The sequence below is a fragment of the Drosophila sulfurigaster genome, chromosome 2R, assembly GCF_023558435.1.
Source record: "Drosophila sulfurigaster albostrigata strain 15112-1811.04 chromosome 2R, ASM2355843v2, whole genome shotgun sequence".
Lineage (NCBI taxonomy): Eukaryota > Metazoa > Arthropoda > Insecta > Diptera > Drosophilidae > Drosophila > Drosophila sulfurigaster.
This window is the reverse complement of record NC_084882.1, coordinates 28,005,611-28,017,433: the sequence shown is the minus strand read 5'-3', so window position 1 is coordinate 28,017,433 and position 11,823 is coordinate 28,005,611. Positions and strand designations below refer to the sequence as shown.

At 41.7% G+C, this 11,823-nt stretch overlaps 1 protein-coding gene across 3 annotated transcripts in view; it reads left to right on the top strand.

Moving 5' to 3' along the window:
• The first annotated feature begins 248 nt into the window (after positions 1–248).
• Positions 249–11,823, top strand: part of LOC133836011 (cytotoxic granule associated RNA binding protein TIA1) — a 77,084-nt gene continuing 65,509 nt past the window's right edge. For all 3 annotated transcript variants that reach the window (XM_062266262.1, XM_062266265.1, XM_062266263.1), the window contains exon 1: positions 249–1,271. In XM_062266262.1, the coding sequence (XP_062122246.1) occupies positions 264–1,271 (1,008 nt within the window). In that variant the 5' untranslated portion in view covers positions 249–263. The remainder of the gene's footprint in view (positions 1,272–11,823) is intronic.

The following is an 11,823-nucleotide window of genomic DNA, read 5'->3' as shown; positions in this document are numbered from 1 at the left end:
GTTCACATTCATTCATTGGCCTCATTGAAAATTAATGAACTTGTTATGAAAACTGAAGCTTCAATTCATTCTTTTCTCTATATGTTTTTGTCTTACAGTTGAACTGACAACGTAACGCCGTCAACATAACGAATCCGGCACCTGGACAATCGGCCAGTCCCGCCCTGGGACTGCGCTTTCTGGGCATCGTGCCGTGTGCGGTGCAGTGGCCACAGTCGCAGCCGCAGCTGCAGCCTGCCACAGCTGGCGGCAAGGCGCCCAAGATGAACTACGCAGCCAGAGGGAAGAGCAATCCATATGCATTGCCAGCGAGCAGCAGCAGTTGCTGTGGCAATGCTGAGATTGGTTGCTGTGAGGATTGCCAATGCTGCCAGCAGAGCTACGAGCATTTGCCCAAGCCACGACTGCAGCAACCGCCACAGGTGGCAGCAGCAATGCGACAACAACGACAACAATTGCAGCTGCAGTATCAGCAACAACAGCAGCAACAACTGTGTCAGCAGCAGCAACAGCAACAATATCAACAACAATATCAGCAGCAACAACAGTATCACGAGCAGCAGCAACAACTGTGCCAGCAACAGCAACAACAGCAACAGCACGTCAGCTGCATTACAACGCTGCAACAAACGACAACAACGCAGCAGTTGCAACAGCTGCCTTGTCAAATGGCTGCCACTACGCCTGCGCAACGCTTCGCTTTACCTATGACACCAACATCAACAACTAGCTTTCAGAGTCATGCGCAGCCTGCTGCCAAACATGCTTGCCATGCTAGTTGCAACAATAATCACATCAACAGCAGCAACAATGCCTTTAGCTGCAACAGCAACAATGCCTTAAGATGCAACAACAATCATAGCAATGGCTTCAGCTGCAACAACAACACACTTCCCAATCTTAATCCGCCGCCTGCTTTATCAAACAGCAACAACATGTTCTTTGTGCCCTTCAACATGGCTGTGCCGCAGCCACAGCAACCCTTACAGCAACTACCACAAGCAGCTGCAACTAAATCGAAGCCATCAGCTCCTCCGCCACCGCTGCCACCGCCACCGCCTCTGCTGCTGCCTTTCGCCTTGCAGTGCCACTATCAGCAGTTGCCAGCAACGGCCCCAGCAACTCCCTGCACACCAGCAACAACAACAGCAGAAGCAGCAACTGCAGCTCCCTCAGCAGCAGTGTCCGCCCAACCAATTTCCGGAACTACGCCCCGCAATGTGCTGTCATTGAAAGCAGTCGCTGCAGCAGCCATTAAAGCGCATCAGCAGGTAAGTGTCTGTCCAGCTGCAGTAAATCTGAACAGCAACTTAGCGTTGAAACACTGGTTCAATGGCTGCAAATCCTGTAAGGCTAGTAAAATGTACCAATTTGTGTACAGACAACAAAACAAGGACCCAGGCGCGTATACTTAATATTTATTAGTTAACGGCAAACAAGCAGAAAACTTCAATTTGCATAAACATAAAAGACGAACGGCAAACAAACTGCAGCAGCTCAGTCGAGAGAGAGAGAGAGAGGGGGAGAGAGAGAGAGAAAGATAGAGAGACTCACAGAATTTTTTGGATGCATGGTGAGATTTCACGCAGAGACAGCACACAAAAAATCAAAGTTACATGGACAGGAAATACAAAACGCTGCAGGTAACAGCAGCGATATAGAAAGAGTACGCCACAGCCAGTGAGAGCAACAAGAGAAATAGGGAAAGAGAGAGAAAGAGACAAAGAGACAGCGAGAGCGAGGGAAAAACTAATGCATAACCTAGTAAGATCATCAACACGAAATTTTACAGCAAACTCATGTCCAAGGATATGGAAATAAACTTGTTGTTTTGCAGCAAAGTCCTCAGCTATTTCCTCTCTGCCTCCCTTTTCAGTGTTTACTGCTGCTGCTGCTGCTGTCCTCCGCTCAATGACTTTTGCATTTAATATGAGTAAGGGAACGAGTCGAGCAGCGAGTAAAACAACAGGAAAAAGCAACTAAAAAACGGCAGCAGCAACACAAAAAGTAAATTCTGCTTTTTCGGGGCTAGGGTTGGGCCACGTTTGAAGAGCTTAGGTTGAGTCCTGTCCAGCGACATGCAAACGCGCCTTGTAAATTACGTTGTTGCTGTCAGAAGGCGCTGTATCAGGAGGAGAAGGAGAAAGAGGAGGTGGAGAAGGCGATACGGCTGCAGAGATAGCAGTAGTTGGACTACTATCTGTATTCTTTATTTTTTCCTCGTTGCTTTTTTTTGTTGTCGTGTCCAGCGGTGTTTCCTTTTGCCTGTGCATAACAGATCAGCTTGTTCTGATTAAGAATCAGACAACACCTACAAAAGTTTCACGCACAACACACAAATATAACAGAACACAAAAAACTTATATATGTATATTTATATTTATACACCTCTTTTTACACCTGTCGAGGGTATGCATAAAGTCGGAGTTATTTAAGTATAAAAATTCATAAGCAATTTTGAGTTTTCAGCTTCTTCCATGTTGACAACTTTCTGTTGCTGCTGCGTTGTCAGATTTTCATTCTATCGCAGTTTCCTTTGTGCTTGCTCTCGCAACGCATTTATTTCACAATTTTAAATAATCATAAGCAAAATGCATATTAGAAACATCTTGGTGCTTGTTGCGCAACTCGTTTTCTCTGCTTCTCCGGTTCATTCACTCGTCTAAGTAGTTTTATTTAGCCCTTAAATGTATGCTACATAAAACACAAACACACATATGATCCTAAGCAGAAACATTTCAAAACGCTTTTCCCTCAGCAGTTTTCCCTTTTTCCTATTTTTTTTTGTTGTTGTTGCTTCTGCACATTTGAATGTTAAATCTTTCATGAAATGTTACTTCTTTCTGTCTGACTGTCTGTCCGTATGTGTTTTCCTTTGTAACTTATCCATAACTGTCCGTTAGAAGACATCTTTAGGTGTGTTACTGTCTGTGTGTGTGCTTTGCGGTCTGGCACAACTTAACAATGCCTTTCCTTCATCTTGCATGCACTCTCCCTTAATTCGTTTGTTTTTCCTACCCGACATACTCACTCCATTTATAGCATAGTTGTTTTTTTGTATTTTACTCAAAAAAACCGAGGCGGACTACAACTATCATGCACAAAGAAACCATTTTATGTACTCGCTTTAATGTTTGCACTTGGTCATTGTTATAATGTAGTCTCTCTCAATCTCATATCTGTATTTTCATGTCTGTATTCGTATGTGTGTGTTGGTGTTGATGTGTGCGTGTTTTGGGTAAGCTCAAGTATTCAAGTCGACTCCTCACAACTCTGCTCTGGCTGGTTTAGTTGCTGCTTCTGAATTCTGCATTTGAAATCACATGAAGCTTCTCAGTGTTTTTCTATCATTTGCGGGCACCGCCCTCCTCCCATATGCCAGTTGTTAACCTGTTGTGCCGCCTTCTCAATTGACTCAACCACCCACAAATGTTATTCTAGAAATAGCACTTGGTTGCAAAATAATAATTGCGAAGCTTTTTTAAAGCGGATTTCGGTGTTAGTATTTTTGCTTTCAGGTTTTCTCGGTTCTCGGCGTGTGAGAAAAATATTTTAGTCTCAGCATTTGCATATTTGAGCATCTCTTTATCTGTGTGTTGCTTGTGGCATAACATACGATGTACTACTGACAAGACTGCTCATAATTACTACTAGATCATTAAAAGATTCTCATTTTAAATAGCCTAAGCTTGAATTTTAAATTAACTTAGATATGTATTTACTGTAAACTACCTTTCGGGTCATTCAACCTTATAGTGTATCGTATTTATGATAAATTTAAGCATCGAACTCTGGAGTGTTCTAAGAAGCCGCTCAGTTGCACTTAAAAGGCAAGTTCATTTTGCCAGATGCCAAGCAGAAATCCATTTAAAAACTCACAAAAGAACAGAGGGCAGAGAGCAAACAGCACTTCACACTTTGCTACTTCGCAATGCTTTTTACTTGTGCCGATCGTCGTCATCAGAGCAATGCCAAAAAGCAGAAATTCTGACAATAACAACATCAACAGCGCAAAGAGACAATGATGGCAAGAGAAATGGGGTAAAAACAATGCAGAGGTCGCGCCAGCAAAGTGCAAAGGACACTGCAACAACGTTGCCAGCAGGAGTACTGTCATATTTTTTATTTATTTTTTTTTGGGTTTTGCTTCGAATTGGTGCTGGAGCTGAAGTTGGCTTAATGGCTTTGGGCTGATGCGTGATGCATGTACGTAAGTGAATTCATATTTTATGTACCGTTAACTTGCCAAGCAACAAACAAAAAGACAAACTCGCAACATATGGAACGAACGGCGAAAAGAACATTGTTTGGTGAGAGAGAGAGAGAGTAAGGAAAAAAACACGAATCGTTAACTGATGTTGTCATTACTTTGGCGCAGTGAAAAAATGAAGAACAGAGGCAGCCAAATGAAGTGAAAGGCATGTCCTTGTCGAGGACTCACGCAGTCAGTAATGCAAGCAACTGATGTTGATATTTTAGCTGAAAAGAAATCCGATATTTGCGCCAAAGGATGCAATATCAAAGGACGCTTTGTGGCCGGCGACAGTAGCAGTGAAAGCCATTCGAAATGTTGACAGCTAAAATGGACAAATTGGACAGGCGACAAAAAAGGCGATGCCAACAGCCAAACAACCGAAACAGCGCAAATCAAAATCTCGCCTTGGGCTCACAGCAAAAGCAGAACACAAAACTCAATGTATGGTTCTGTGTGTGTGTGTGTGTGTGTGTGTGTGTGGCATACTTAGTCAGTCAGCAAACAGAAAACGGCAGCAAGTAGCTGGCTATCTAGCTGACTGCCAGCCACATTAACAGCACTGCGAACTGTGGCTGTGGTGACTTTCTCGCCTTACACTTGCACAAACACACACAGCAAAGAGTCTTGCAATAACGAACGCTTCAGTGCGTTCAAGAGCTCAGCAGCAAGTTGGCTTGTGTTCAGCTCTGCTCTACGTCCTGATCCCACCATGGACATCTTCTGTTCACAGTGCGCTGTTAATTTAATCTGTGCAGCGGCCGCGAGGTGGCGTTAGTGAAAGTCGATGGTGTTGAATAGCCTGAATTTCACCGCATCTCACAAATACAACTGTGCGATTGTGTGTGTGTGTGTGTGTGTGTGTGCAAGAGCAGCAGCATCAGCACACGCATTGGGTTACCAAAAGTCCCTTTAACGCCACGACGCGTCGCGATGCCGAGATGAAAAGGACGATAGCAGCAGCAACTGCTGCCGAGGCAGCTTCGCTTTCGTTATTTTTGTTGCTGCCACTTGAAAGCTTTTACCACAATGCCTGTGTGTGCGTGTGTCTCTCTGTGTGTGTGTGTGTGTGTGTGTGAGCCCGTCAAGTGCTTCTTTGTTGAAGCTGCTCGATTGCTTTCATTGCGCCCACGGATGCTCGCTATGTGTTTCTGTATGTGAGTGTGTGTGTGTGCCATGGCGCCAAATTTCAAAAGCGTCGCGCAAAAGCTTTTTGTTTTAACGGTTTATTTTGCATGACACTCGACGAGCAGCATTCAGTCAGCCTTTGTAACCGTAAACGTTGGCAGCAGCTTCACTTACAACATGGCGTATGCTTAATGTGCTGCTAAAGCATATTGAGTATACGACGCGTGCCCAAAACAATCTATTTATTAAGCATCCACTGTCAATGTGTAACTTCTTTGGCTGTCTCTTAATACAATTTAGAGCAAAACTTTTATAGAGCAAAACTTTTATATGCAGCTGTCGATATTAGATTTAGGTTTTCTTCTTTCCTCTTGTTCTTCTTTTTTTTCTGTTTTGCGGCAAAAGGTCAAAGTGGCAGCAACAGAAGCAACGGCAACGGCAGCAAACGCGAATTAAATGCAATTGACAGTCGCAATTTCAAGCGAGCTGTCAGGCTAAATCCCAAACTGCCGTTCAACGTGCCAAGGGCCATGGGAAACAGTTGAAGGGTAAAAAAACTAAGGAAACACACAACAAACCAGAAACAGCAATTGCAACAACAGCAACAACTACAGCAGCAAGAATAAAGGCAGCAAACAAGAAGTGAAGAAGCTTAGCCAAACTCTGTTTGCAACACAATAAAATGCAACCTCAACTGACAAAGAAAATGTTTCCTAATGTGGAACAAGAAATCGTTCGTGCGCCGAGGCGAAGGGTGTCGAGGGGGCGGCAGTGTAGCGTTGGGGCGTGTCGCTGGTAACAAAACAACAAAACAAAAAAAGATAGACAACACGTAAACGAAACGACAATGCCAAGCCACGGCTGTCAAATTAGAGGCAGGCAGTCGAGCAAACAGGCAACCCAACAGCGTGCAACATTGTTGTGGAATTGAAGGGGGGGAGGACGATCGCTTATCCAATTATGCAACATATTACACATTTATTAATTTCAGTACTAAGCATCTCAATTGAATAATTGTACATTGTAGCATATTGGGCTGCGCACTACGCCTCAAATCACAAACTGAGCATAAATTCCAAACATTACAACAGTCTCGAATCCAATTAAATAGTTCAATGACTACTTGCCACCTCGCCCCAAACTTCGACATAGCTAATTAAATAAACCATTCGTATTGAGAAACAGATATATCTATCTCTCTATAGTTAGGTGTTGTTCATATTGCTGCTGCATAATCACAATGATAAATGCATGACAATACCTGTTCGTGTGTGCACACACACGTCGTATGCGTAATTGAAATTCCCTTAGAATTAGATAAATTGTAAGTAAGCAAAGCGAACTTAAACTACTACTACATTTAGTTCTCTGCATTGTAATTTACTTGCAAAGTGTTCAAAAAACAATATGCAACTAATGTGTGTGTTGTCTGTGCAACTGTCTCAGTGTTGTAAATGTTTTCGACACAACATTTATTGCATTTTGTGCTGCTAAACAGGTCAAATGCTCAGCCGTAAGCTATCCATTCATTCAAAGTTCAGTTGAGCAACATTTTGAATGGCATTCGATACACGGAATAACTTTTGCTCTTTGCACCAAAAGTTCCTTCCAACTGTCTGTCTGCATTGAAATATTTCTGCAACATTCTTTTGAGGCTTATTTGAAAATGTATTCAATAGCAAATAGCTTAAATAACTCAACTTATTTCCACCGGGCGAGTTCACTTCACCTCAAACTGTTTAACGCTCAGTGCTTGTCACTTTAAACAAACCATAAATAAAACTGAATTCCTAAACTAAAGGTGAGCAGCTTCTTTGTTCTTGGTCAATTTTAAAGGATCTGTTGATCAGTTGATTTGTTGATTTATCAAATTTTTTGAGATACGCTTTCTGCACGTGCTGTTCACTGGAATTGGCGAGGCAGAGTTTTTGTTTATCTTGGACAACGTGCACGTCTTCATTTTCAATAACAAACACAAATGTTTTCACTACTCAACTGAAGTAACTTGGTTGCCTTGGTTGTTGTTGTTGTTTTAGAGGCTCAAAAGCTACTCTCAATGAGGGCAGTCGAAATCGACTCGATTCGCCTCTCTATTATATTTTTCGGCATTTTCGCTGCTTTTTCAGTATTTAATTGGCCGTATAATTGATTGGCGTATTTGTTGTTGTTCCAGTTGTTGTTCTTGTTGTTGTTTTTGTTGCTGGTTTGTGTGTGTTGCTATTTCTTCAGCATTTCATTTGGCTCTCTCTCTCTCTCTCATCCTGGCCACTAACTCATTATTTTGTATGTGTTTGTAACAACATTTGAAAACGTTGTCCAACCGTCCAAGTTTTGCTTTTGCTTTTGCTCGTCTATTGATTTGGCGCCTGGGCCCACCAAGCTTTTGATATTTTCCTCGAATTTCCCGTATTCCTCCCTCTTCGCATTCAGAGTGTGTGTGCCTTTATAAATTTGTATTGTGTTTACTTGTATTTTGTGGTAATTAATTGTATTTGCCTTCGACTCAAAATGTCAGTGGGCTTCTAATTATTATTAGTCTAACGAAGCAGAAACGCCTGCCACGCCCCCACATCACTCCCTTACATTGCTCTCCACAAAAACTAAACCCCTCGCCCCCTTTCCTGACAAAGGAACCTCTTAGCCATAGAGTATGCGTATCTTTGTTGTGTGTCCGCCGTGTTGTTGTCTACAGGTTGTTTGACATTAATTGATTTATTTGCCTTTTACATAAATTAGACGCTGCCTTCTGATATTCGGTTACATGGCGTGTTCTTTTGGAGGTTGAGAGATCTGCTTGGTAGTTCTTGTTGTGAGTATTTTAACTAATTAATATAACAAGTGGTATTTTTGGTAGAGAATTCGTACATTGTATAGAGAGAAAGTCAACTTCTACATCTCATAATAGTGAGACAATTAATTCCGAAAATAAAGCATAAATATAATCAAATTACGTATTTTCGATTTATATTATCAAGCATATTATCACAACTTTAATAGACTTACCTATTTTAGTGTTAGTTTTCAATGGATGCTGGCACTTTGTAGAGCAAATTTTATCTAGTTCTCACTTTATCTGCTACTGTCAGTAATATGAGCTCTTTTTTTTTTGTTGTGTTGATTGTTGAGCTGCTGCTTTTTAGTGACCGTCGCGTAGCTGGTGAAGTAAAAGAAAAAAAGTATGGTAAAAGTTTTTGACAGCATAACATGCATAAACAAATTAGCAAACCCGTCAAACTGTCAATTATTAGCCAATTAGTTGGATGCGATTAATAGTTTCAAACAGTCTGGCATTGCATTTGCTTGCCGTCTGCAAAATTCTTGGAATTTCAATGGTTAAAGTTTGGTTTTATGAAGCCCTTGATTTGAGTAACCTATAAAAGTTTAATATTTTAAATCATTGTATAAACTGTTTAAGCATTTTAACAAATATAATATTCATTCATTTGCTATAACATAAATGTATTAAATGTAGCGATAATATAAAATCATTAAATATGAGCCAGCTTATGCTTTGCCTGACATCTTCAATTGTCTAGCAACGTAAAAGAAAACATTCTTGTTGAATACGAAAAGCAAAAAACGAAAACGAAGTAAATTTGCGGTCTTTGCGTACCTGTGACTAATAAATTCCATTGGATTGATATAGGAAAATTGTATGTGAAGTTTTTATGAGCCTATAAAACAGCAGTCGCTTGTTGTCGGAGTTGAAAGAACACAGAGAACCCTAAAACGGGGTGAAACTTGGTGTATTGGCATGCAACGCATACTTAACTGGAACAGAGAGCAAGCAGGCTGGGACATAGCATGCAATGACAGGATATGCAGAATTTAGCAGAGACAATGCAGATGAGAACGGTTCACTCTCTCTGTGTGTGTGCGTGCGTGTACATAAGTGTGCGTGTGTGTGTTTGTTTGTCCGGCCGCCTGCAAGCCGCAATATGCGAATTGGAAATTATGAGCGATATCGTTGCCAGTCGCCAGTCGAAAGTAGGCAACTAGAAGACTGCGATAAACCAAAGAGTGAGTGGGGTGACAGAGGAGGAAGGTGGGGGAAAGTGGGGAGTGCGGGGTCATTGCTTTAGGCTGAGGCTTAGACCGCACTTGCCTGGCAACATTTGGCATTGCTCATACGCTCCGTGTGCTCCCAATATGCAATGTTGCGTGTCTTTCCGGCCCGGCTGCTATGCCACTTCCGAGCTCCGTTCTCTGTGCTCCTCGTGCTGCGTGCTGTGTCCTGTGTCCTTCATTGCTCTGCACTTTTGCCGATTGATGCCGTTGGCGTGTCTTTCTGCTTTTGGGCCTGCATAGCAAGCTGGCTGGCTTCAGCAGCTCTGAGTGATGTGTGAGCTGCAGCTGAAAGAGGAGAGAGAGAGAGAGGCGCTGGCTAATTTATGGGGCTGGGCCATTGCGCGTTCGCTCTGCATACCAATTGGCAAATGGCAACTGTCAAAGCAAACCGAGCCGAGTAACAACAGCAACAACAACAACAGCAACAACAACAACAGCAACAACAAATATCATTGCATCGCATTGTCGATTGCGCCTAAGGGGCCCCATCCATTGTTCATTTTGCATGAACGTTAATAATTTTCGCTGGCTATTTTGGCGCGTCGCTAATTATGCAACCTTGCTCATAAATAATGTATTGCATTCACTTTTACCTGTCCTTTGGTGCGTCATTAATCAACGTCTATTATGCAAAAGAAACTCAGTGCCGCCGCCAGGAAACGGAAGTGCGGCGCAATATGCAATAACAACAACTGCAACATCGACACGCAGCGTGGAAATCACGTCACATGTCATAGCCCCATGAAGGGGAACAACAGGCCACAGACGCCTTGACAGTTGGACAAACTTGCATATATAAATATAAATACACTCTCTGTCTCTCACACACACACACACACACACACACACACGCAAACAATCATGTGTATATGTAAACTGCAACGTACGCACATTTTTTGTATTAAAACTTTAATCCTTTGATGGTTGCAATTTCTGCAATTTCCATATTATTGACAGGCAATTTGCAATATTTGCGCATCGCATTTGTGAAGGTCGATGGGGAGTCGATTCGGGGCGTCGTAAAAGCGCCATCATTAAAGTGCGTCCATTGTAATGAGCAATTTGCATACAATGAGATGACTTAATGATGACTCTCTGTATGCCTAAAATGTATACAGCAGCAGCAGCAACAGATTTCCATTCGCAATTCGTATTTCGGAAATGAATTCTGCTGTAAAAAAAAATGTGTTAAGTTGAATGTTGAAATTGGGTCGTGCGACTGTAAAGTGAAACCTCGACTCGTCAAAGAATTTTCATCAAAAAATATTCAACAATCCGAGTTATGACACAAAGATAAATCCACAATCCCACTTCCTCCTCGCTTCCACACAGTCAGAGTCTCAGCCCCGACAACGACATGCATATTTGATATGTCTGTTGGTCATTAAATTACAAAATTACAAACAAGTCAGCGGATTCGCACGACGCGTGTTTCCCCTCCATCCCTTCCTCTCTCTCTCTCACTCTTTGCGCAGTTTTGGCTGACAGGCCTGTCAAATGCCTGTATAGTCGTCGTCGTCGTCGTCTCCCCTCTAAACCCCACCATGCCCCGCTCTGTTATCGTCTTCGTTGCCACCGCTCCACATATTCCTGTCAACAGCAACAAGAAATGATAAAGCGTTCGCCGTCCAGATCTCAGTGTAAGGAGCGTGGCACAAAACAACGAAATAATTTAATTTTGCTTGCCATGTTCGCCGCAGGCTGTCCGCTGAATTTGTTTTTATTAAAAAACTGTACACAGTATACAGTGCACACACTCTCAGTACAGGCTTATACTCGTACCATACACATACACATACACAGCTCACAGCAAACAGAAGCGGACGCAGAAAATGAAATCAAATACTCAAAAAAACGAGCAACTAAATTGAGCCAAAGAAAGCCACAGAACGATATGCCAACGGCTCTAAAAGATTTATGTATGTACATACGGACATACAGATTTATAAATATTCTCTATACAAAAACAAATATTTAAAAAATATATAAATATTCTGAAGCATTCAAAGCAATCCAAAGGCAATTTTCGGTGCCTTTGATTAGTATCTAATCCAGCAAACTTTCTCTTTAAATACAATTTAAAATAATGTTTAAGTTTTTTTTGTATGGTTTAACAGAAAAAGTCACTTTATGTATCTTTATCCATTACAACTATTGAAAAAAGCCCTGGCAACTCTTTGTAAGTTAAGTAAAAAAAAATCAAAAATGACAATACTAAGAATCAAGTGGTTGCACCTTTTTTTCATGTTTGTTGTAACCCTAATTTGGAGTAATCGATTAATAGAAAATCAATTCTGTTTTGACAATTAGAAATGTCATATAATTGCAGAGTCATTAGTTGAAATCTTTTGACTCAAGCTTTTACGCGAAAAAGA